Here is a 24,615-nt window from a genome sequence, read left to right on the forward strand (position 1 = left end):
TCCCGGTCACCTTCTGGCCTCATTTCCTAAGGCCACACAGCACGTGCCTGGGCCATGTGCCAGACCGGGTGCCACCAAACCCCCGTCGTTTGCACAGCTCCGGGGGGACGTTCTGCTCCTCACCCCCTGCCCAGGGCTGGCAGAGGGGGCAGGAGCCCCGCCGGGTTACAGGGAGCCCCGGGCAGTTTGCCAGAGCCACTGCACTGCAGAGCCAGTGGCTCCACGGCCTCTCCCACCAGCTGGACGCGGCACCGGTAACACCGCTCGGCTGTGCCACAGCCCGGGAACCGGCGTGTCCTGGCCGGTCCTGGCCCGCGGGCTCAGGGTGCGTCCGCATCAGAGCAGCCACTGCCCGGGCAGGTCTGTGCCTGCAGTCCTGGGGGAGCAGGTGGGAAAAACACCTCCCCGAGCCGCACTGGGGGGCTCAGCAGAGCCTCACCCACACACCACACGGCTGTTTCTTTGAGTACTTTATTAAATAGTTTCCAAAAAAACAGAAGCAGACTCAGAACTACCCTGTCCCTCCCCACTGGTTAAAAACTACAAACGCTCATCCCCATGTGCTGCAGCTGCCGGCGTGTCCTGCCCAGCGCCCCGGTCCTTCCCGGTGATATCGCGGTCCTTGCCGCGCTGCTCCCCGCGGACGCGGCTCCAGAACCACGGCAAGGGGCAGCAGGAGGGTCTCGCGGGGACAGAATGCGGCCGCGCTCCCCCTGCTCCCGCACAGACGCTGCAGAGGCAGGAGAAGCTGCACGATGCTCACACGCTCCCCCCAACGCCACCACTCACCGGCGGGACGTACCCGAACCAGCAGCCACCGCCTGGCTTTGCCATCGCTCTTCATCCAGCCACAGGCACCAGCTCCCGGTTTCTGTGGGTTCGTGAACACCCCGACACGACTTCCCCCTCCCCACCCACCCCTCACCCAGCAAGTTTATAAAATAGGGTTTGATTTTTTGCTTTTTCTACAAAGACAGTGGTGGGGTTTCCTTTGCAACAGCAGAACAGTCTCCCTGCGAGGTAGAGAGTTAATCTCAGGGCTGACGGATCCTAAATTCAAGCCAGTTTCTCCTAGTTGAGGTAAAATTCAGTAGTTTATAGCAAGTTTTGCAATGCCGGAGGGCCATCAAGATTCCTCATTGCCGGAGTCATCCTCATCGCCGTAACAGCTGTCTGCTTCCTCCTCCATCTCATCATCCTCGTAATAGTCATCATAGAAGAGGTCTGAGCCCTCGTCTGGGGCCGGAGTCTTGGTCTTCACGCAGTACTCGGCCAGCGTGGTGGGGACCTTCACACCGTCCCGCTCCGCATCCACCTTCGTGCCCAAGACTTGCTTCCTGGAGGGTGAGACGTGGGGGTGAGGATGGAGCTTTGTGACACAGCCCCAGCTGCGGGGTCACCCACCTGCACAGACGGGCAGAGCTCACGCACCTGATGATGTCCGTGTACTCCCGGTCCTTCCCTTTGCTCTCCTTCCACTTGCGGTACATCACGGACGCGTCCACGTTGGCTGGGGAAAACGTGTTGGGCTCATTCAGCAGCGAGATCACGCTCAGGAGGATGGTCCTGGCAACCAAACAGGCGCAGGTAAGAACCGCAGCGAGTCAGAGCTGCCACCGGCCTCGGTGTCACCGTGCGGATGCATCCCAGGGCTCGGGGACCTGGCGCTGGCACCAGTGAGGGCAGATCCAGCACAGCCGAGCAGCCTGGAGAGCGCAGGGCCCGGCTGTGCAGCTCCCACCAGGCTCCAGCTCCTCAGTAAAGCCGCAGCCCGTGTGCCCTTTGCGACCTCCAGGCACCCCCACGTCCCTGCCGTCCCCCCCGCCCGCAGCTCCACTCACCGCACGTTCTGCGTGGGGTTCCAGCGCTCGGACGGCAGCTCCCCGCTCTGCGGGTCGTCCACCGGCGGGTGCAGGATGGAGATGCAGACGTCGCCGGTCTGAAAGCGCAAGTCAAACAGGATCCTCAGGAGCTGCTGTGAGACAACCCCAGCCCCTTCTTTGGGTCCCCAGGAAGGGACAGCAGAGGTGACAGTCCCCGCTGTGCTGAGAGAAGCGCCTGCGCTGCCACGAGCTCGTTAGCAGCATTTCCAGTGCCAGGCACTAAATGCCAAAGGCGCCAGGGACAAAGGCCGGCATTGCCACCCGGTACCGCTGCAGCAGATGGACACGTGTCCCCCCGCCTGACTGAGATGTCCCACACCATCCCGGGCCACCCACCTCGTAGATGTTGGGGTGCCACATCTTGGTTAGGAACCTGAAGGCAGGAGGAGAATAGGGGTAGTCGATGGGAAACCGGAGACGAGCCTGCAGGGAAACAATGAGGAGAAGCGAGCGTCAGGCTGGGAGAAGGACGGGAAGGAAACCACAGATCCCCCAACACCGCCGGCAAACAGGAACCGGTGCCATGGCCGGCTGTGCCGCTGCCGGGGTGGGTGACGGCCACAGCGCCAGAGACGAGGCTGTTCCCCACTCAGAGCTCACGGGGAAGCAGCGTCAGGTGCTCAGTGCTCCGACCAACACACGGAATCTCTAAAAATAGCCCGACACTGCTGAAAAAAAGAGACCAAGTGAGACCTGGCTGCAGCGCGTAGCTCAGGTGCTAAAAATAAAAGCACATGAAGATCACGGTGCAGCCCACGGCCCCAGCGCGGCAGAGACGGCACCCGCTGGCCAAAACCTGTGGGGTTCGGGCAGCCGAAGAGGCCGGCCCGCTGCTGGTTTAGAACACACAACGGCTCCCAGAACATCTCCCGCTCCCTCAGTTCACGCACACAAGAACTCAGACGCTGGATCCGTGAGGGAAGGTGTGAACCGCCCCGGCGGCCGTGGGCAGTGACCTGGGGTCGCTCTCCACCCCATGGACCCATTCAGGAGGCAAAACGCAAACGGGGCTTCAGATGCTTCTGGAATTACAGCTGGGACAACAGGCGGCACCAGAGGCAGTTGTTGGCAGAGCCGTTAGCAGGCGGGTGCAGAGGCAGAAACGCGTCCTCCCCACTGCCCGTGCCAGTTTATCGCGAGTCCGAGGAGCCCCGAGCGCGGCGGGTCCATCCCCGCACGACACCCCCTCACCTCCCAGCCTGGCCCTTTGTCCGGCTGCTCCGCGCTCCGCAGAACGAGGGGTGGGGAGAGGGAAACGCGAGGCGGGGGCTGGACGCGTTTTGTGTGTGTGTGTGCGGAGCCTCAGGCAGCCCAGGGCAGCACAAACACACACGGTGACGCGGGGGCACTGGGCCGCGGCCAAACAGCTGAACTTGGCAGAATAACCCGATTGTTGTGTCGGAACAAAACGGGCAGAGCGATCCCGAAGGGAGCCGGGGCAGCAGCCCTGCTCTGCCGCACGCAAACAGCCCGGCGGTGCCGCAGGATGGAGGACTCGGCCCCTTTGCGGAAAGTCCCATTCGCTGTCACCCGACAGCGCCGGGTCTGGAAGCTCTCGGGCACAAAACAGGAGCGCAAGCTGCTGAAAGGGTGAGAGTTCAGAGGGTCTGTGGCAAAAGAGGCGACTCCGCTTCAGCGAAGAGATCAAACCCGACTCTGAAGCATCGGACTCGCCGGCCACCTCTCCACGGGAACAACAAACCGCCCAGATGTCAGACACAGCTGAGCCTCCGGTGACACACACGGGTCATGCCAGCAACAGGATGGGGATAGTGGAGCTTGTAGGGGAGGAGGGAGGGTGAGAAAGAGGAAGAAAACAGCTACAGGGGTTGCACAACACCCGGGAGGAGCACACACGGGCACACGCGCGTCCTCCCGACAGGCTGCGCAGCCCGGCTGCCGTCTCTGCCCCTCAGACCCCAAACAAAACCACAACAGCCGCTCCCCAGGCGGCTCGAGCGTCTGCGCAAATGAATCTTTTGTCTCTTCTCTCTGGTTTGGTGGCGAAGCCGCGGAACCCCTCCTGGAGAGGGAATACTGGTGCTCCAGATCCTGCTCTCCTGCACCCAGACCGGGGGCACCGCCCGGGCAGGACACAGAGCCCCTGGTGGGGCCAAATCCGCCTTCTAACGAGGGGAATCTTTGCCCGATTTGGCAGCAGTGACAACTCAGCTCTCCCTGGCTCCATCACCCCCAACCCCAGCGCCACTCTGTCACCGTCCCCACGATCCACCTCAACCCCATCCCCAGGCCCCCTCCCCCGGGCCTCTCGCCCTTCCAAAATCCCTTCCCAAGGCCTCTCCCGCCCGGCATCCCCAACACCCCCTGCTCCACCTCTGCCCCTCCCGAGCCCCATCTGCCACCACACACCTCGGACCCCTACTCCCCCCTGCCATTCACCTTGAAGTACCCGCCCTCGTAGTAGGTGTTCGGGGGGCCGAAGATGGCCACCTCCCAGTTGTACAGGTCCCCCTCGTCCACCAGGTTGACCCGGAACCCTTCCACGGGCTCCTCCTGCAGCCCTTTGAGCTCCAGCAGCAGCGCCTTCTGCGAGCTGGGCACGAGGGGCCGCGCCATGCCGAGGAGCCGGAGTAGGCCGCGAGTGAAGCCGGGGACTGGCGTAAGCGCGGCGGCCGCTGCGGGGCGGGGGACGGCGGCGGCTCCTGCTGCTCCGCGGCCGCTCCGAGCGCAGCCGCGCGGGGCACGGCGGGAGCTGTAGTCCGCCCGCGCGGGGAGGGGCCAGCACAGGCTCCTCCCATACGAGGCATCGTCCGCTTATCAGAGCGCACGGCCTGCGCAGGGGGGTGGTAAACAACGGGCCCCGCCCCGGGCGCTCTCGTCCTATCACAGCGCGCCGCCGGCCCGCGGGGGCGGGGCTTTTTTCCCGCCAGCCCCTGCAGGAGCTGCGGTCACATGGCGGCGGCGGCGCCGGTTCAACCACATGTCTCGGGGCTCCGGTCTCCCGTGAACCCCGCCCAGCAAACCCAGCGGAGACCGGGCCGGAGCGCAGGCCCCGGGCTTCCCAGTCCTGCCCATGGGAGGCCCAGTGCACCCACCCGGGGTGGGGGGGGTCGGTAACACACACTGGTGCTTCGTACTCCCGTACCCCCCGCCAGGTGCTGCCCCCAAGGATCTGAGCTGCCGCAGTTCATCCCGCACCAAGCGCCTCCAGGCGGTAAAGAAATTGGTCGCTAACAAATAATAAAAAGCTTTAATGTCTTACAGTAAACCATTAGTTGCACAGTTTAAATAACCAACACAGACACGTTCAAATAAATAACACACGTTTCAACACGCATCTCTATTCAAAAACAAACAATGGCCTTGGGGAACGGGGTTTGTCTCATCCTGAGTTGCTGCAGGATCTGTAGCTTTGATCTCCAGCGATAGAGCAGGGACGGTTCATTGCCTGCAGCTCGGCTGTGGCACAGCCCTTCCAGCCAGGTTTGCTTCCCAGCCATTGCTCATCGTCTGTGTTTAATTAAACATGTTGCTTAATAAAATAAGGCTTTATCTCACACTCCAGATCAGCCCCGTATTTACCTGCAAATCCTCACAGCGGTAGGTAGATGAACATCACCCCCATGTCACAGACAGGTGTGAAACAAACCCCAAAACAAAACAAAGTTCCTGCTGAAGCTGCAAGACACGACACGGCCAGGGCCGGGAGCAAACGTGGGGTGTCTGCAGCTCCAGCCCCACGTTTACTTCATTCTGGCTCCTTTTTCTGACCAAGACTGCTGAACAGCTCACAGCCCTCCTTGCAAGTCCCCAGTTAACACCTAAAGATTTGCCAGCAGCAGCTGATCAGTGGGAGAGGCACAACGAACAGGGTCGTATCCAGCACCAGCCTCGGAAAAGGCGGGGATGTGGTAACGGGGAATCTCCCATCGGCAGAGCCGGGTTCTCCCAGCAGCGCCCAACCGGCCGCGGTGCTCGCTGTCCGGCTCAGTGCCAGATCTGGAGCCCCTTCACGCCAACGGCTCCACGGGGGGCCAATGGTGGCCAGCATCATTCAACGGGCTTCACCCTGGCGACGAACAAGGCGGTAGCTCTGCGCAGGAACTCCTCCCGGCTCATGGCGCTGCCCCGCTGCCGCTCCCGCAGCGCCTGGTCCATGGCCAGCGCCAGCCGGTCGGGGCCCAAGCGGGATCCGGCTTCTAGGAAGCGGCCGGGCCGGGGCCCGTGCCCAGCGCCCAGCACCTCCTCCAGCGCCCGCAGCACGGCCTGGCACACCCGCCCGTCCGCCGCGCCCGAGCCGCCGCCCAGGACGCCGAACAGCGCGTCGGCCTTGGCGGCGAACTCGAGCAGCACGGAGCAAGCCAGCACGCCGTACCGGAACACGGGCAGCGGCACCGCCTCGTGGTCGCGGCACCGGACCCGCCCCAGCAGCGCCGCCGCCGCCTCGGCGGGGGCCGGCCCGCGCTGGCAGATGCGCCGCAGCAGCTCGCTGTACAGCCGCCCGTCCACGCCCGCCTTCCGCCGCCGCCCGCCGGCGCCCAGCACCTCGTAGGCCGCGCCGGCGTTGCTGTCGAAGGCCGTCCTGTCGCGACAGGCAGAGACAGACGCGCGGGCTCGCCCCCGCCCCACCGGAACTACAGCTCCCGGCGTGCCCCGCGGCGCCTCGGGGGCGGCTGCCGCCGCGGGGCACGCCGGGAAATGTAGTCCGCCGCCCGCCCCCCGCCGCCGCCGCCGCCCGCCCGCACCTGTGGGAGTGATGGGCCAGGCGCACGTACCACAGCGCCCGCGCCAGGCGCTGCGGCGGCCCCGGGAGCTCCGCGGAGGCCTCGCCCGCCGCGGCGGGGCTGCCCAGCACCAGCCGCTCGAAGTAGTCGGCCAGGAAGGAGACGGGCTCTTCGGGCCGCGCCTCCAGCACCTTCAGCAGCGCCTCCCGCACCATGGCAGTGACGCCAGCCCGCAGCAGGAACTCCGTCTCGCTCCCCAGCCCGCCGGCCGCCACCCGAGCCGGCTCCGCCAGCCCGCTCCCCGCCGCCGGGGCGGCCGCCGCCCGCCGCTTCTCGTACGCCGCCATCTTGGCTGCGGGCGGCGAAGGCCGGTTCCGGCCATTTTGGACTGCGCTTCCGCCGGGACAGGAAGTTCTTGTGCCGCCATCTTGCACACTGGCAGCCAATCGGTGGGCGGGAAGACTGACGAGAGCGCTGCTATTGGGGGAGGCCGCGGGCCGCCATCTTGGGCATGGGCAAAAGAACCGCCCCGGCGGCGGTGACGCGGCGGAATGTCCCGGCCGCCATGGCTACTCCGGGCAGGTGCTCCGCCCTTAGTAACGGGACGCGCGTCGGTCGCTGCCCGGTGACCCGCCCGGGAGCTCCCGCGGGGCCCGGTACCGGTGAGGGGCGGCCCCAGGCCCGGCCGAAACGGCGCCTGCTCAGAGTTCAAACCGAAACAGCCCTTTATTTTGCCCCGTGCCTGCGGGATGTCCCGTCCGCCCCCCGGGGCTGCTCCGTCTCCTCTGTCGCGACAGGCGATCAGCCACCGCCCTCCTGCCCACCCGCGTGTGTGCCGGGACCCCCAGGGCCGGACCCCCGCGCCCAGCGCCGGCCGTGGTCCAGCCCCGTCCCGGCGGGTGTCTCTGCCCGTGTTTCCTCCACTCCCGGTGTCCCGGGGCAGTCCCGGGGGTTCCCGTCTCCCCGCACCCGGGGCCGAGCAGTTCCCAGTGCCCAGAGGCCCCGGGTCGGGGCAGCGTCTCCCACCGGGCACGGGTGACGCTGTCAGCAGCAGCCCAGGGGTCGCAGGCGGGGGCTGCTCTGCTGGGGCTCCCGGCAGCTCCCGCACCCTCAGACCCACTGGTCCCGGGATCCATCGGCTGCTCCCCATCCCGGGGCCGCGAGCCCCGCAGGGAAGGTGACACGGGGACAGGTCCGGGGGCAGCCCCCGCTCCTAGTGCAGCTCATAACGGGACCTGAACCGTTTCCACAGGTAACGGGACACGATGCCGGTCACGATCAGTCCTGACAGCGACACTGTTGTCCCCAGAGCGATGGCAGGGCCTGCATCCAATGCATCTGCAGAGGCACAAGAAGGACGTGGTGGGAAAACCCCCAGCACCAAGCGCCACTGACACAACGAGGTGACACAGGCACGGGGGGGGCGGCTACGACCGCCACTCACCATCTGACACCATCAGCTGCAGAGTGGCCACCGGCGAGCGGCGGCCATGCAGGACGCACTGGTAGCGGCCCTGGTGCCAGGGCTCGGCACGGTCCAGCTGCAGCATGGAGCTGCTGCCCGCCGCCTCCTCCCGGTACTGCCCGAGCCCCACTGGGGTCCGCAGCCAGCGCACGGTGACGTTCCCGGGGCAGTGTGCGCGGCACTCGATGCGCAGGGCCCTGCCCCGCATCCCGCGGGGCGGCAGCGACCAGATCTGCAGGCTGCAGGGGGGCACCGTCCCTGGGGACAGCTCTGTCCCATTCGTGGTGCTGGGGAGCGTGGCGGTGGCGGGGCGTGCTGTGGGACGGCCGGTGACAAGGGCCGGGGCAGCAGGATGCTCCGTGGACGGAGGGTTGGTGGCAGCAGCCGTTCCCAAGCTGGTCACAGCGTCAGGCTCCGGCAGGGAGGTGGCCGGGGCTGAGGTGGGGTCGTGGGTGGTGACACCGGGCTCTGGGGACAGCGCTGTGGTGGCCACAGGGCCATGTGTGCTGGGGCTCCTGGTCGTGGCCGCCGCTGCCCGGGGACTCTCCGTGGAGGCGGCCACAGGCACCGGCTGCTCCGTCACAGCTGCGGACACAGCAGGTCACAGGTGGCCTCGCCGCAGCACAGAGCTGGGAAGAGGCCTCTCTGGCATGTTGTCCCCATGGGGATGGGGACAGGGACAGGGACAGGGATGGGGATGGGGATGGGGATGGGGATGGGGATGGGGACAGGGATAGGGACAGGGATGGGTACAAGGATGGGGACAGGGATGGGGACAGGGGTTTGCAGAGCAGCGCAGAGTGGCGGCTGCTGCATTCCAGCCGTCTATTTCAAGCAGTGCAGGGAAGGGGGGGCCATTTCCAGTGCACAGACCCGTGTCCCCTGGCACTCACCCCCAGCGCTCACCGCCAGCGATGCCACCCGGGTGAAGGTCTCCTTCCCCACACGCAGTGTCACCTCGCACCTGAACTCTACACCTTCTCCCACCTCCTCCCAAGACACCGGCAGTGTGGACACGATGTCAAACAGCTCCTCGTCCGTCTCGGTGACATCCAAGTCCTCCTCCTTGCCCAGCACCCGGTCCCCGCGGTGCCAGGTGAGGACCAGCCCTTCCAGCGGGTACACGCCGCGGGCCGAGCAGCGCAGGGCGCCGGGCGCCACCTCCAGTTGCACGGTGTCCGGGAGGGCTGCGGGGCAACCGCGGTGTCAGGTTTGTCACCGCTGCCCCGCAGGGAGCGAGGGACGGGCGGGAGACTCTCACCGTAGACCTCTAGCTGCACCGTGCGCTGGTACTGCCGCCCGCCGCAGGTGCCCTGGCAGATCTTGTTGCCCGCCGTGGCGACCGCGGCGCTGCCGACGTGCAGGACGCTGTGGGTGGGGAAGGAGGTGACGCTGCCCGGGTGGGTGTCCAGCCCCCGCCACTGCACCGTGCCCCCCGCGCAGCCCAGGGAGCAGTTCAGCCGCACCGAGCCCCCATATGGCACCACCGCCTCCCGCGGCTCCACCACCAGCTCCTCACCGCGGTGGCCTGTGCAGAGGAAGGAGGAAACCGCGGGGTTTGGCGAATGGGACAAACACCAGAAACTGGGCACCTGTTCCCCGTTTGCTGGTGTGGCGTGAGCTCCATCCCATCACCCCGGGGGACACCGCTTGTTAGCGATGGGACACAGCACCTGCCGGCTCAGCAGCGAGGGGACCCCGGGCAGAGCAAAGGACCGGGGGTGACACGGGGGGTTGGGGGTGGGGATGGCTCTCAGCCCCCCATCACTCACTGCTGCAGCCCCACGGTGAGACAAGGAGGAGGAGGAGGAGAGGAGCCGGCTCCATCGCTGGGCAGGGCGGCCGCATGGGCTGCTTTTCCTTCTTTCCCTTCTTCCAGGGAGCGAACACCGCAGCCGGGGCCGTGTCTGTCTGTCCTCCAGCCCCGTCCTCAGCCCTTCTTAAGCTCCGCAGGAACCGCCCCCGCAGCCCCCCCGGCCCCGTGACCTCCCAGCCCGGGGGGTATTTCCAGAAGGAGGTTCCTGATTTTCTTCCAAGTTTGGCTCTTGCACAACACCCAGCGCTGCAGCCGAGGGCCGAGCTGCAGCCCCACACCCAGGGAGCCCCTGGCCCTGTGGGGCTGCAGGGGTCCCCATCATCCCCAGGATGTGGCCACGGTCCCGTCCCTTCCCTGGGTCTCCCCAGGCTCCACCATCCCCTGGGAGGCCCTGGAGAACCAGCCCTTGTTGTGCCCCAGGCACCAGCAGCTGAATGAACCGTCGTGGGGCTGCATGGGGTGTCTGTCTGTCTGTCTGCTGAGGGGCCGTCTTGGACCCCTGTCCCAAAAGCATAGCCAGGATGGACGAGACGTCCAGCCCAGGCTCAGCAGAGCTGCAAACAGCTTCTATCACCAGAACAGCATTTTTTCAGGGATGTGTTTTCAGGGATGGACACCGGTGTTCCTGGGAGGGTGGGTTTGATGGTACAGGAGCAGAAAGTGTCGCCATGTGGCAGGTTTGGCCACATCCCCAGTGCCGGTTCTCTGATCGGGCAGCTCTGGCATCGCCTCCTCGCTCTCACCCAGCTCTCCAGGGAGAGATGGGCACAGTTCTGCCCCATCAATCCCGCTGGGCACGGGCTGGGGCCGGGATGGCGCTGAAGGGCCGAAGGGGGACGTATGAACCCCGCACCCCGTCGCAGGCGGTGGAAAATCATTGCGGGACGCGGCCGTTTCCCATCCGGGATCTCTCCGGAGAGGAGCTCCGGGCATCGGCGTCGCGCATCCTTTCGGGATGCCGGGTAATCAATCCTGGGAGGGAAGCGCTCTGTCAACAGCCGCCATCAAATGTGCACATTCAGCTGAAGCCGGGTGATTAATGGCTCCGGGGTTTTTGTTCCTTCCATCCTGTGTTAACAGAGCCGTTTCCCGGAGTTTCCAGTGGCCGTGGCACAGCCCTGGCTGGGACACGCGTGGCCGGGACACCCGTGCGGTTTCGCTTTCCCGTCCCGCTCCCACGGCCCCGACCGCACGAGGCCACGGTGACAGGCGAGCAGAGACCCCGGGGGGACGATCCACCATCCACAACTGTCTGTGGACGGGAAAGCACCAAGCAATGAGCCGCTTCACTGTGGGAAGGATCATTCGTAATGCCACCAAGTGAGAGTCTGAGGAAGGGAAACGCCGCCCTTACAGACCGCGGTCGCTGCCGCGGGATTTCAGGTTAACATGGTTAAAACATGATTCCCCAAGCCCTGGAAGGTGCCCTCGGCCGGGTCTGGAGCAGCTTCCAGCAAGGCCCTTGTGGCCAGGAAGCCAATGGTACCTGGGGTGGGTTAGAAGGGGGTGGTCAGTAGGTCAGAGAGGTTCTCCTGCCCCTCTGCTCTGCCCTGGGGAGACCACACCTGGAATATTGTGTCCAGTTGTGGCCCCTCAGCTCCAGCAGGACAGGGAACTGCTGGAGAGAGTCCAGCGCAGCCACCAAGATGCTGAAGGGAGTGGAGCATCTCCCGTGTGAGGAAAGGCTGAGGGAGCTGGGGCTCTGGAGCTGGACAAGAGGAGACTGAGGGGGGACTCATTCCTGGGGATCAAGATGGAAAGGGGAGTGTCAGGAGGATGGAGCCAGGCTCTTCTGGTGACAACCAGTGACAGGACAAGGGGCAATGGGTACAAACTGGAACACAGGAGGTTCTGCTTAAATACGAGAAGGAACTTGTTTGGGGCGAGGGTGGCAGAGCCTGGCCCAGGCTGCCCAGGGGGTTGTGGAGTCTCCTTCTGTGCAGACATTCCAACCCGCCTGGACACCTTCCTGTGTAACCTCATCTGGGTGTTCCTGCTCCATGGGGGGATTGCACTGGATGAGCTTTCCAGGTCCCTTCCAATCCCTGACATTCTGGGATTCTGTGTGATTCTGTGAAGGGCTCTCAATGTGACGACTCAGGTGAGAAAAGAGAAACCCAATAAATCGGCGTCTGAAGCAGAGCTGAGCACTTATGTTAAAAAGCAGCTTTTTCCCAGTCGTCAGGAAATTAAGAGCTACCAGAAAGCCCAGCATCTCACCATGCATTTCCTCCAGGTCACATTTTCACCCTTCTGTCCCCTCGTCTCTCTGTCTCTCTGTCCCCCATCCCTCTGTCCTTCCACCCCGGGGCGCACCGGCCGCCCCCGCGCCCCGAGCACACCAAAGGGGCCCACAGGTCACGGGCACAGGGTGGGAAGCACAAGCGCAGGCACCGGGACAGGTTTCCACCCAACAGGAAACCCCTGGGGTCAGAGCAGAGGGGACGGTGCTTTTCAAGAAGCAGAAGCCTGAACATTTTTCCTGGAAGCCAACGGTGCTTCCCCCGTGGGGCTCTGGTGATGCTCCGGCCACGGGCGCTCTCAGGAAACAAATCAGCTCGGTGCGGACAGACAAACGGCGAGGGACGGACAGACAGCGAGGGACGAGCGCTGGCCCCAGGCAAAGCACTTCCCTGTGTCTCCAGAGATGCGAAGTGACACTAAGCTCAAGTCTGGAGGAAGTCATTACAAAAGGCAGCGCGTTGTACAGTAACTGGTTTGTGTTCCCAGCTCGCTGCAGGATATCCATCAAACACCAGGTCCCATCCAGGGCTGGGTTGGACCTATTTGCACTTCTTGTGATTGTATTGTTCACCGAGTATCATCCTCATCCACCACAGAAGTGTTTAAACAGTGAGATAAGATCTAAATTAAGCCTGGCTGGAAAGGAAGGCACCGGAGCCTGGATGGTAAAACCAGCCCCGGGCTGCGGCTCCGGTGGGAGAAGGATGAGGACAGGACTTCAACACAACAGGAAAGCTGCAGTTTAATAAATAATCCATCAGAAGGAGAGATTAGCCAGTCCTAAACACAACCAGAACCTAAATAAATACATTGGATCATTTGCTTATAAAAGATACAGAAACGCAGGCAGCGGTGAACCCGGAGAGCGGAGGAGCCGCAACCAGCGTTCGCAGCCCAACCAGCGCGGAGAAGAGAATGAAAAGCAGCGACATAAAGAGTTGCGATGTTGCAAAAGTGACGGCAAAAGAGGAAGCAATGGTTTAATGCAGGTTGTTTTTTAACGCAACAATTAGAAACACAATTAGTTTCAAGTCACTTGAACCGCTGCCATGAACGCCGGAACTGCTGATGGGCAATTAAGCCAATTTATATTGGGGGCATTGCTGTTATCCACCTGATTTATAAGTCTCTGCAGGGAAATTGTGGGAATACTGATATTAAACCGCCAGGCTCAGGCACGACACAGCGGATCAAAGGGGTTTTAAGAAAAGGCTCTTTTAAAAAAAGCTGCATTTCCATATAAAGTAACAAAAAATTGGCAAAACCAGCGGGATGCTCCGGACAGACGCTCCAGAACTCCCGGCCCTTCAGAACGAGACGTTCTTCATTCGGGTCCGGTAATTTCGGCTCCGTCGCTGCTTGGCCCAAGTCCTGTGGCACAGGCAGAGCAGTGGGGGGGTGACATCCCTGCCTTTAGGTGACATTGGTGCTGGTGGCAAAGCCTCAGTCGCAGGAACCAGCGGCAGCACCGGCGCCGAGCTCAGGCGCCAACAAAGTGACCAAAACACCTCCAGTCACCACTTGCAAACCGGGGGACGTCGGCATCGCTGGCAACTCGGGTATCGCAATGTGACAAGGGTAGGAGGGAGAGGGAATGGGACCAGACACATCCGTTTCAATAGACTATTCAATAAAGGACTTTAAAAAATATATCTCTATATACTTTGTATCATATAAATTACGCTCGTCTTTTTGTCACGTTCGGCTATATTCTACCTGTGAAGCTCTGAGTACCTCAGTGTTCCATTTCACTTCAATTGGTGTGTGTGAAGGACAAACCTACTTCATTTTAATACAGTGTAAATAAATGAGTCGCCAGATGTACTTGGTCAAGCTCCAGTCTACGAAAAGGCATTATTGTGAAGGACACGGGGTCGGGATTGCTGCCCGGGCGTTCGGGGGAGTGGGTTTGCTTCGGGAGAGAGGTTTGCTGGGCACGCACAGCACAGACCATCCCAGTGACATCTGGGGGTCTGGAGCATCGTCACTAGGAGAAATGTGGGAAAACCGGAGTCACTGTGAGTCCCCGCGACCTCGAACATCTGCTCTGGGCACTGGCTGGAGCAACGCAAACCAAACTCTGCATTACTTCACTCAGATCCATCTCCGATACCTGTGAACAGCCGTAAAACAAGTGGCCCGGGTCCGCAGATGTCGGTACCCACAGGGAGCGGCAGCTCGGGGTCTGGGCTCCATGCTCTTGAGGGGCTCCTCCAACCAAAATGATTCTGCCATTCTAGCTTTGGTCACTCTATCCTCAGTTCCCTTAACAACTAATTCCTTAAGCGCTCCCCGTTGTGTCCTTACGGCCCCAGCGATTGCTCGGTGTCATCGCTCTGCTCCGACTCGAACCAGAACAATCATTTCCTGCCCTCCGCCGTGTCTCTGGATCTACAACCAACCACGTTTGTCTCAGCTCCTTTCACAACACTCGGGCTCAAGCATCTGCTGCCCCTTCCCAACGGAGCCGAGCGCCGCCGCGGAGCCGCCAGCTCCGTCTTCCAACAAAATAAAAGCCTTCACGGCAGGCGCGGAAACGCTACGTGGGATCCAGTCCTGTGAGCTCAAATCAGCTGCAATCATAACCAGTGGGAGCTTTTGGACCGAGATAAAACAAGCTACAGTCGTTATCTGGTTTAATATCAGACGGCAAGAGACTAGGGAAAAATAAGTGCTCAAGACAAGCAGCTGTTTCTGTACCTTTCCCTCGGGAAACCGCCCGTACCAGAGTGCTCAGTTTAGTTATTTCTCTGAGGGAAGAACCTGACAGTTCCAGAAAGGCCTATGGAGGCAGCGACAGACACACGTTACCTCAGTGTAACGACAAAATCCCAACAGAAACGCAAATGTTGTTGACCATCTAAGCATTTGTAATTCACGTTGCCGCTGCCCATTCCCATCGTCTCATTTGCGACTTCTTCATGTTTCTTATCTTCGTCAGAACATTGAGTCAGTTGATATTTCATTTTGGTCTCAGTTTCACTTGGGCCAGACCCCGTGGATCTGCTCGTGGGCGTCGATGCTGCTCCTCGCACGCTCCGTGTTCATGTCACGGCCGCACCGGGACCCGCGGCAAGTGCCACACGCACATGGGGACGGGGCGCGAACAGACGCCGCGTCTGACCGTGGCCGCAGCTCCGTCAGCTCACGTCAGACACAGGCGCGTTAGACCCAGCTTAGGCCGAGCGTTTGGCAGGTCGCACCACGCACAAGGTTTGCTTCAGAGTCTCCCGTTCCCATCCACACCAGACGACACAACCGCGGTTTGGCAGAAGGGAACCCCCGTCCCTCCCGTGTTGCGGCACAGTCTGCACCTCGTGTCCTCTCGCTGGCCGAGCCCGTCGCGGCTCCGCAGCGGCTCCTGCGGCTCCTCAGACGCTGCTGTCCTCGAGCAGCGGCTCTTTGCCGTCGGCGGCGCCGGGCTGCGGGCCGTGCGGGCTCTGCGCCCCGGCGCTGTGCTTCTTGTGGGCGCCCGGCCGCAGCGCCAGGCTGTGCTCCGGGATGAACAGCGCAACCAGCAGCGAGAGCAGCACGGAGCAGGCCCCGAACAGGAACGGGGGCCCCGGGATGATGCTGCTCTGTAGGGACAAACACAACGATTAATGCTCAAGGGTACGGGAAGCCCAGCACGCGGAAGGATGGAGCGGAGTTTACCTCGTCCGTAGGGTTGGCCATGTTGGGTCTGGAGGCCTTGCCCAAAGTCTCCACCTCAGCCATTTCGTTCAGCTCCACGTGGAAGAGATAGAAGACGAAGCCGTAGAGCGCCGGCCCCAGCCCGTTACACAGCCCCCGAATGCCGGTGATCATCCCCTGCACCACCCCTGCGGCAGAAGGGGAAAGCGAGGTTTGTCTCCAGCCCCCTGAAGAAACTCGGCTTATCCAGGGATGCTCACGTCTAAAGACGAGATTACATGCTCAGATCTGGCCTGACGTGCTCTCAAACAGAGCGGCTGCTGCTGAGTGGTCTTAACCCAGTACCAGGTTTTAGGAAAATCCACAATGCCGGGTTTGCTGCTTTCGAGAATAAAATGAGCGTGGGTACACCCAGCAATTTCCGACTGAACTGGAGTCTGAAGGCAGCCAAAGGACTCGGGGTCAAACCACAAAGCGAACGATTAAACAACAGCCTCCTCTCTACCACAGACAGGCAACACCCGCCGGGACGGACTCACCGTCAGACCGACCCCGAGTGACTCACCCTGCTGGTCGGGGTCCGCGTTCCTCGACACCATGGCGCTGATGGCCGGGAAGGTGATGCTGGACATGGCAGCCACGGCTCCCGCTGCCCACATCATCCTCGGGAGAAAGGGACAGCGGTCAGGCTCCCTCTGCCAGTGACACGGAGCTGCCACCGAAGGGACAAAGCTGACAATGTCGGGAGACAGACGCGGGCAAGCTCTTACCACGGCTGCGATCCAAAGCCGTACCAGGCGAGCTGCAGGATCTGGAAGCCCAATCCCAACAGGATGGTGTTTTTGTTTCCTATCGAACGCATGAGAATTCCCAACACCACTGTCTGGAAAGAAAAACAGGCGCGTTCAACGTGTGTGCAAAGAAAGATGGGAGGAGGATGGGAGCACACGGGACTCGTGTCGCGGTGAGACTGGCCACCGTGCTCCCGAAACGCTGCGCCGAACACCAGCATGTCCCTGTCCGGGGCAATCAGAGCACAACCAGAGCTCCACCGAGCAACGTGGGGGCACCCTGCGTTTGTTGTTTAATAAACAGCAGCTCCATTCAGAAGAAAAAGGGACTGGTGTCTGTGTGGCCATAGGGATTCTGAGAATGCACCAGCCTGACTACCAGAAATTTTGGACGTTCTTATGTGGAAATGGCTCCTCACCTGAGCCAGGATCGAGAGAATCCCAACCACACCAATAAAAGCGGCCACAGTCTCCGAGGAAAAACCGATGACCTGTGAAAACACCAGAGAGGGACTTTTCAGGCAAGAGATGAGCACTGCATGAGAAACGCCACCCCAACCGCGGCACCAGCCTTTACTGACGCTGCTTATCAGGGACTCAAACACTAATCAGCCTCCCTGCTGCCACAGGAATAACGTGGAAGATCCTCCCTCCGACTGAAGAAACAGCTTTAAACCACTAGGCTCAGCTTAAACGCCTGAAACAGGGACCTGGACAGGCTGGAGAGTTGGGCGGGGAATAACCTGATGAAATTCAACAAGGGCAAGTGTAGAGTCCTGCATCTGGGCAGGAACAACCCCAGGTTCCAGTGTAAGTTGGGAATGACCTATTAGAGAGCAGCGTAGGGGAAAGGGACCTGGGGGTCCTGGGGACAGCAGGGTGACCATGAGCCAGCACTGGGCCCTTGTGGCCAGGAAGCCAATGGTACCTGGGGTGGGTTAGAAGGGGGTGATCAGTAGGTCAGAGAGGTTCTCCTGCCCCTCTGCTCTGCCCTGGGGAGACCACACCTGGAATATTGTGTCCAGTTGTGGCCCCTCAGTTCCAGCAGGACAGGGAACTGCTGGAGAGGGTCCAGCGTAGGGCAACAAGGATGATTAAGGGAGCGGAGCATCTCCCTTATGAAGAAAGGCTGAGGGAGCTGGGGCTCTTTAGTTTGGAGAAGAGGAGACTGAGGGATGACCTTATTAATGTTTATAAATATATAAAGGGTGAGTGCCATGAGGATGGAGCCAGGCTCTTCTCGGTGGCCAACAATGATAGGACAAGGGGTAATGGGATCAAGCTGGAACACAAGAGGTTCCACTTCAATTTGAGAAAAAACTTCTTCTCAGTGAGGGTGACAGAGCACTGAACAGGCTGCCCAGGGGGGTTGTGGAGTCTCCTTCTGTGCAGACATTCCAACCCGCCTGGACACCTTCCTGTGTAACCTCATCTGGGTGTTCCTGCTCCAGGGGGGGATTGCACTGCATGAGCTTTCCAGGTCCCTTCCAGTCCCAAACACACTGTGATACTGTGAAAGCAGCACGGACAGGCTGGACAGACGGACAGACCATTAGAACAAGCAGCACGTGGGCCCTGGCAATGCTGATAGAGCGGTATCAACCTGCTCAGGACACGCAGCTATGAGAATGTTCGTAGGCTGGGATTTGCTGCCTCGGGAGCCATCCCGCAGACTCACCTGCCGCAGGTAGAGGAAGAAGCTGGAGTACTGCCCGGCCTCGGGAAGGTACGAGAGGAACACGGTGATGCAGATGAGCAGAACTGTGGAATCCTGACCCACTTTCCGCAGGGACTGCAGGGAACGGGAGGGGAATGAAAATCCTTAAACACTCTCCAGGCGCAGAGACAGCAAAACCAAGCGCTTAAGTCACCCATCTTATATGTAAGAAGTGAACGGTGGGATGAAACCAGCCCAGAGTAGCTGTACAACCGCATCGGCTCAACCCCAGAATGAGGATTTTTTACCATTCATTTTCTCAGATTTATAGTCAAGTGCTTTTGATCGGATTGTTTTTCCCCTCAGACAGCCAAATTAATCCTTGTAGCAAGCAAAGGTGAGATGAAACCACGCAAAGCTCAGCAGCAGCAGCAAAGGTCCTGGGAGCCAGAACACAAACTCCTGACACAGTCCCATTGCCAAGGAACGGAATTTCTATTCAAACAGAACCAAGAGCTGCTCTTGTTTCAGGACACCTGGAGCAGCGTTTAAATGGTTCGTAGCTACAGAAAATGGTTAAGGAGCTGCCCCAGAGCTCTGGAGATGTGCAGCCTGAACACCATCCCTGCCAGGGGGTTCCTCTTGCGGAATGCGCCTTCCGTTGGAGCACAATTAGAACGAGAGCAAACACAGGCGTTACCTGCCCGCGGCAGAACAGCAGCGGGATGACTTACAGCGAAGGGATCTGCTTGTTCCCAGGAGATGGGAGCTCCCCAGGACACCGGGCGCATCTCCTCGGGCAGGGACTCGGGCACGGCCAGCAGGATGAACCCGATGTCCAGCAGCGCGACGCCCGACGCCAGCACAACCACCAACGTGTCGCCGTAGGCTTGGGAGAGGTAGGCGCCGATGGCTGGGCTCGTCACCAGGCTGGCAGCAAAGGTGGCCGACACCTGGGAGCAGAAAACATGAATAAGCCTCTTCCTCCCTTCCTTCCATCTTTGCTGGAGATAATCAGGGGGACAGGGAATCCTGCAGAGAGACAACATATTCTCTGCGTGCAGCGTAGGCTGAGTTCTAGCAAGGAGAAATGAAAGATCACACAGAAACCAGCTCTCACCCTCGGCGCCAGATCACAGAAGAGTAGGGAGACGGTATTATTAAAGCACACATCGTTTTTCCACTGACACCGTCCTCAGGCTTGTCAATAAACGTCCCACCCTAATTTTACACCTCTCAAACATGCAAAGCTCCAAACGTTCAGCTCCTTACCAAGCCATACGCCGTGCTGCGTTCGTGCTCCTGCGTGATATCGGCAACGTAGGCAAAGATGACAGAAAAGGTGACAGCAAAGACTCCAGACATGGAAATGACGGCGAAGTACCACCTGGAACGGGCACGGCCAAGGGCAGAGTCAGGGCGTGGGTGCACAGAGCCCACGGCTGCTCCACCAGAACCTCTCCCGCACCTTCCTCCCGTCCGCCCCGGAGCGCCCAGAACCCCGAGCTCCAGCCCAGGGCGTCTTATCACCGATTTCCCCACATGGGAGGGAAACATCGACGTGCCCTGACACCAATAACGCACCCACGGGGAGAACAGTGAGGCACGACGGACCCTTCCTGACGCCGAACCCTCCGGCAGAGCCAGATAAGCACATCGGTCCCCGGGCCGAGCGCCTTCCCCATGGGACAGACTCTGCCACCCCATCCTCCAACCTGACACCCACAAACCCCATCGTTCCTCTCCTCGCAGCCCCTCGTTATAAACTCACCAGGGACTGATCTTCATCAGGGGAATGGGTGCGCACGTGAAGAAGACGGTGAGGAGGAGGAAGGATTTCCTGCCCCAGACATCAGAGAGAGCACCGATCAGTGGGGCACTTAGGAAGGAAAGCAGACCCTGAGGCAGACAGACAGAAAGTCAAACCCTGATTTGGGATAAAGAAAACATCCCCTAAAGGTAAAAACACAAGGAGACAATCCATTCCCATTTTCTACAGCCAGGCCCGCTTAGTTCCAACTTCAGCTGAAATCACAGAATCACAGAATGGACTGGGTTGGAAAAGACCTCAGAGATCATCGAGTCCAAGCCTTGGTCCAACTCCAGCCCATTGACTAGATCATGGCACTAAGTGCCATGGCCAATCTCAGTTTCAAAACCTCCAGGTGAGTCCAGCACCTCCCTGGGCAGCCATTCCAATGCCTGACCACTCTCTCTGCAGAGAATTGCTTTCTCATCTCCAGCCTCAATTTCCCCTGGCAGAGTTGAAGCCCATGGCCCCTTGTCCTATTGCTGATGCCTGGGAGAAGAGCCCAATCCCCACCTGGCTAGAACTGCCCTTCAGGTAGTTCTGGAGAGTGCTGAGCTCAGCTCTAAGCCTCCTCTTCTCCAGACTAAACAAGCCCAGCTCCCTCAGCCTCTCCCCATGGGTCTTGTGTTCCAGTCCCTTCCCCAGTCTTGTTGCTCTTCTCTGGACCCGCTCCAGCACTTCAATCTCTTTCCTGAGCTGAGGGGCCCAGAACTGAACACAACACTCCAGGTGTGGCCTCCCCAATGCAGAGCACAGGGGAAGGATCACTGCCCTTGTCCTGCTGACCACGCTCTTTTGGATACAGGACAGGACACCATTGGCCTCCTTGGCCACCTGGGCACACTGGTGGCTCATGTTGAGCTTCCTGTCCATTAGTCCCCCAGGTCCCTTTCTGCCTGACTGCTCTCCAGCCACTCTGTGCCCAGCCTGGAGCGCTGCAGGGGGTTGTTGTGGCCAAAGGGCAGGACCCGGCACTTGGCCTTGTTGAACTTCATCCCATTGGATGCGCAGCTCTGATGGCCCCAAATGACAAGCAGCACATTGTTCCTGCTACAGCTGGATTCCTGCGCTCTGCCTGTTCTCCAAGTGCCATCAGGTGCACCAGCAACTGCCCCAGATCGAAATACAAACGTCTATCTGGCAAATACTGCTTGGTGGCATCAGCAAACGACACAGATCCGAACGGCTCGCCGCTTGTCGCGCTGTTACAGATGGAAACGGAAGCCTGGAAGGGATGTCCTCACCTTGACTCCGTGAATCAGGCCGTTCATCAAGAACGTGTGCTGAGGAAACGTCTGGTGCAACACCTGGGGGAAAACAAAACAGCTTGGAACCTCAGCAACATTTCCATTCATTCCTAATAGCCAAATGCCTCGAAAAGCTCAACAGGGAGCGCAGGAAACACCCCCTGGACAAAGCCGTGCTGTCCCTCCCTCAGGGACATCTTGCTTTTATTGAGCTCCCAACTGCATCTTTTATTCTTTAATACCTAAAAAAAAAAAGCAATAAATGACAGCAAGCTAGCAGTAAATCCTAGTAATTTCAGGTCTTTCAGTCCCACTTTCTTGAAATCCTCCAAAAGCTTTCCAAAGTTTAGCTCACATTAAAGAACAATAATCACAAACGTCATTGCTCAAGTCCATAAAGAAATTACTACAGCTCCGGCTTATTCACACAGAAGAAGAATTTGAGGTACAAACCATTTCACCCAAGGTGAACTGGGAAGGCGGAACCGTTCGGGGGGTCACTCACCGTCAGCATCGGGGTGGTCAGCAGCCCCCAGGCAAAGAACTCCAGGAAAATCACCACCACGGCGTGGTACACGCTGGGCTCTCCGATCCCCTGGCGCTGCAAAACAGCGAGAAAACACACGTGTCCTGACCCGCCATCGATTGCAGACGCGGTTGGGCTCCAAAACGCCACCCCAGGGTGACTCCCCCAGCACCTCCCGCCAACGCGCCTCAAATAATCACTTCTCATGTCTTTATCCACGAACTAAAACCCCTGATACCATGGTGTTTTCTCTAAGCGTGTGCGACCGCATCTTCCCGTCAATCCTCGCCTTAGGGACTCTGCGATGAAACGGCTCAATTCTGCCCCGCAGGAACCACTTCTTGTATCTACAAACCACACGATCTGAACTCACTGTCTGGTGCTGACACGTTATTAATAAAGCCACCTGAAATGTCTGCAATCCTGGCAATTTAGACAGTTTAAATAGCGTCCAGAAGTTTACAAAACTCCCATCGGCTGCACAAATCTCAAATTCAAAGGGATGCTTGATTTGCTACAGGAAACCTCAAATTTACAGGATTCTTCCAAGCCAAGAGATTCATTTCCTCACCACTAACATATCTAGAAATGTGACATGTGAATCAGCCACATCCCGCCAGAATAAAACTGCATTTTGGACAACAAACAGCTGCAAGTTATTTGAAACACGAGAGAAGGCGGCAAGAGATGATATCGTGCTGAAACATTATGTGCGCAGGCTTAGATTGCTTAGAAAACAAACCAACGGCGCCAACGCACGAGGGACGCGCCCAAGGGGACACGGTGGTTAGGAGAAGCCGCGTTTATTGCGCACAAATGAGATGATGTTTGCAGCACAGGGAGAAGGCGCGAGGCGGCATAGACGGCAACGGCTCCGCAGAGCGGCCCCGGCCCTCTGCACCTTCTCACGCAATTCGACATTTCTGCCACATGACTGCAACAAAATGAACGGCCGATCTTGCTTTACGCGTCCAGATGTAACCTGTGTCACAGCTTAACGTCACTCCCGCCGCTCGTCACCCCCAACACGTCAGAGCCACCGGCAATTCGGGAGGGCCGATCCGTGTCCGGTCGCCCACCGACCCGCTGCTCCGCAAAACGGAGGGGGCTATGGAAAAGAGGTAAGACCTGCAGAAAGACAGCAGGAGCCTGTGGGACGGGCCGAGGCCAGCGCCTGGTGACCAGCACACCCGAGGGACGGGGCTGCCACCCGCCCAGCCCGTGGCACAGCTGCCCCTGGGAAACGGGGAACGTGTCCCCCCCGACGGGGAGCCACCTGTCACCGTCCAAGCGGTTGTGGAACGTCAGCGAATTCCAGCAGCGGGGAAGCGGCTGCAGAACGTGCCGGGGGCGGCGGCTTCGCACCCGCCCCTAGAGTGGGGCCGCTCCCCGGGCAGCGCAGCCGCCTGCGGGCACCGGAGCCCCGGGAACCCCGCACCGCCCGCAGCCCCGCCCGCAGCTCCCGCCCCCGGGGGCTCAGCTCAGCTCAGCTCAGCCCGGCCCGGCGCCTCTCGGCCCCGCGCTCACGCCGGCCCCGTCGCGGATGACGATCTTCTTGGCCAGCAGGACGCTGCGGTTCAGCCGCTTCTTCTTCTTCTTCTCGCCGGTCATGGCGCCGCCGGGCCGCTGCCGTTCGCCGGCCTCCGCGGCTGCCCCATCCTCCCTGCGGCGGGCGGCGCCGAGCCCGGGCCCGGAGCCGGACCCGCCCCGGGCGGGAAGCGCCGGGCCCGGGGCTGCCGGGCGGGGGCGGCGCCGCGGGGCAAGGGCGGCGGCGCGGCTGGCGGCGGCAGAGGGCGGGCCGCCCGCAGGCCCCGCCCCGCCGCGCCCCCGTCTCCCTGACGACGTCGCTGACGGGCACTTCAGATTGTCCAATCCTCGCCGCCGCGCACCACTCCTCATTCTCTATTGGTTGCTCTGCCCTTTCCGTGTCGGCCGATGTGGCCTCTGATTGGTCAGCGGCGCTTCACCGCCTGTTCCGCCAGGCTGAGGGGGAGTTGGCGTGACGTCACGCCGTCAGGCGGTGGGCGGGGCTGATCCGCGGTGCATGCCGGGATGCGCCGGTCCGCCGGGGCGGGGCGGAGTTCGGGTGCCCCGGGCGGCGGGGCGGAGCCTGTCCCGGTCCCTCCCGCCGTGCACCGGTGAACGAAAATAGTGACGGGAGACCCCGGCCCTTTCCCGAGGTGGTGACCGGGAGAGCCCAGAAGGGTCCGGTGACATGGAGTGGGGGTGACAAGGTGCTGCGGGACTCCCCCCGCGCACGGTCCAGTCCGTGTTCATAGGGGGTTTCCTGCCACGAACGGTTAAAAGCAGCCGGGGGGGGCCTCACGTGACGCTGAGTCCAGAGCCCGGGACCGGCGGCAAACGAGATAAAAATGCCGCCCCGGGCAGCGGGGGCCGGCGCAGCGAGGGGCGGCTCCGGCTGCCCGGGGCTGCGGCGGCGGGACCGGCGGGGGCCGCTCTTTGCTCCGGGGCAGCGGGGCCCAGAGTGCTCTGCACGTGGAGTGGGGCAAAACACCCGTGAGCTGCCCAGGGACCCGGTGCCACCCCTCGGGCTGATCGCGCCCCGCGCTGGGCACGGACCGAGTCCCCCCGGTTCCCGCTGGAGCTGCCTCGGGAGCGCGGGGGAGCCCGACTCGTTTCAATGCTCTGCAGCAGTTTAAAAACAAAACCAAGGAGAGCAGAGAGACAGCAGAGAAGCGGTTCCTAATATGGCAACAGCGAATGTAATTCTATTACCCTGATTTATTGATCGCACTTAGAGCAATTACTGGCTTTCACCCCATCATCGGCCAGGGAACAGGAGACAGCGAGGAGGAGGCAAGACAAAGGCGGTAGCCCAGGGCACGCTTGGCCTCCGG

At 60.9% G+C, this 24,615-nt stretch overlaps 4 protein-coding genes and 1 long non-coding RNA gene across 9 annotated transcripts; 1 reads left to right on the forward strand and 4 right to left on the reverse strand.

Moving 5' to 3' along the window:
- Nucleotides 1-457: 457 nt before the first annotated feature.
- Nucleotides 458-4,608, reverse strand: CDC34 (cell division cycle 34, ubiqiutin conjugating enzyme). The gene is made up of 5 exons (XM_005509260.3): nucleotides 4,284-4,608; nucleotides 2,220-2,306; nucleotides 1,842-1,939; nucleotides 1,432-1,566; nucleotides 458-1,337 (listed from the first exon to the last, which is right to left on the reverse strand). Exons 1-5 carry the CDS (start codon nucleotides 4,458-4,460, stop codon nucleotides 1,127-1,129), a joined length of 708 nt encoding a protein of 235 aa, XP_005509317.1. The 5' UTR covers nucleotides 4,461-4,608; the 3' UTR covers nucleotides 458-1,126.
- Nucleotides 4,609-5,079: 471 nt separating this feature from the next.
- TPGS1 (tubulin polyglutamylase complex subunit 1) lies at nucleotides 5,080-6,957 on the reverse strand. Its single transcript, XM_065042147.1, has 2 exons — nucleotides 6,590-6,957; nucleotides 5,080-6,426 (listed from the first exon to the last, which is right to left on the reverse strand). Exons 1-2 carry the CDS (start codon nucleotides 6,913-6,915, stop codon nucleotides 5,895-5,897), a joined length of 858 nt encoding a protein of 285 aa, XP_064898219.1. The 5' UTR covers nucleotides 6,916-6,957; the 3' UTR covers nucleotides 5,080-5,894.
- Nucleotides 6,958-7,275: 318 nt separating this feature from the next.
- On the reverse strand, nucleotides 7,276-9,983 carry MADCAM1 (mucosal vascular addressin cell adhesion molecule 1). The gene is made up of 5 exons (XM_065042137.1): nucleotides 9,806-9,983; nucleotides 9,295-9,561; nucleotides 8,927-9,220; nucleotides 8,013-8,618; nucleotides 7,276-7,906 (listed from the first exon to the last, which is right to left on the reverse strand). Exons 1-5 carry the CDS (start codon nucleotides 9,879-9,881, stop codon nucleotides 7,782-7,784), a joined length of 1,368 nt encoding a protein of 455 aa, XP_064898209.1. The 5' UTR covers nucleotides 9,882-9,983; the 3' UTR covers nucleotides 7,276-7,781.
- On the forward strand, nucleotides 8,976-13,796 carry LOC135576472 (uncharacterized). Its single transcript, XR_010468228.1, has 2 exons — nucleotides 8,976-9,129; nucleotides 9,913-13,796. It is a non-coding gene; the product is annotated as an uncharacterized LOC135576472 (long non-coding RNA).
- On the reverse strand, nucleotides 12,811-23,565 carry LOC102089071 (hippocampus abundant transcript 1 protein). Of its 5 annotated transcripts, XM_065042133.1 has the most exons (14): nucleotides 23,285-23,553; nucleotides 22,740-22,885; nucleotides 21,996-22,104; nucleotides 21,737-21,832; nucleotides 21,229-21,291; nucleotides 19,946-20,073; nucleotides 19,447-19,561; nucleotides 18,909-19,127; nucleotides 18,196-18,309; nucleotides 16,937-17,008; nucleotides 16,497-16,609; nucleotides 16,292-16,389; nucleotides 15,748-15,914; nucleotides 12,811-15,671 (listed from the first exon to the last, which is right to left on the reverse strand). In XM_065042133.1, the coding sequence occupies exons 3-14, from the start codon at nucleotides 22,026-22,028 to the stop codon at nucleotides 15,465-15,467; spliced, it is 1,425 nt and encodes a 474-aa protein (XP_064898205.1). In that variant the 5' UTR covers nucleotides 22,029-22,104; nucleotides 22,740-22,885; nucleotides 23,285-23,553; the 3' UTR covers nucleotides 12,811-15,464. The 5 variants fall into 5 exon arrangements, with proteins under 5 accessions (XP_064898205.1, XP_064898206.1, XP_064898207.1 ...); XM_065042134.1 differs by lacking the exon at nucleotides 22,740-22,885; XM_065042135.1 differs by lacking the exon at nucleotides 21,996-22,104 and having other exon boundaries at nucleotides 23,285-23,551.
- Nucleotides 23,566-24,615: the final 1,050 nt, after the last annotated feature.

This window comes from Columba livia, chromosome 27, assembly GCF_036013475.1.
Source record: "Columba livia isolate bColLiv1 breed racing homer chromosome 27, bColLiv1.pat.W.v2, whole genome shotgun sequence".
Classification (NCBI taxonomy): domain Eukaryota; kingdom Metazoa; phylum Chordata; class Aves; order Columbiformes; family Columbidae; genus Columba; species Columba livia.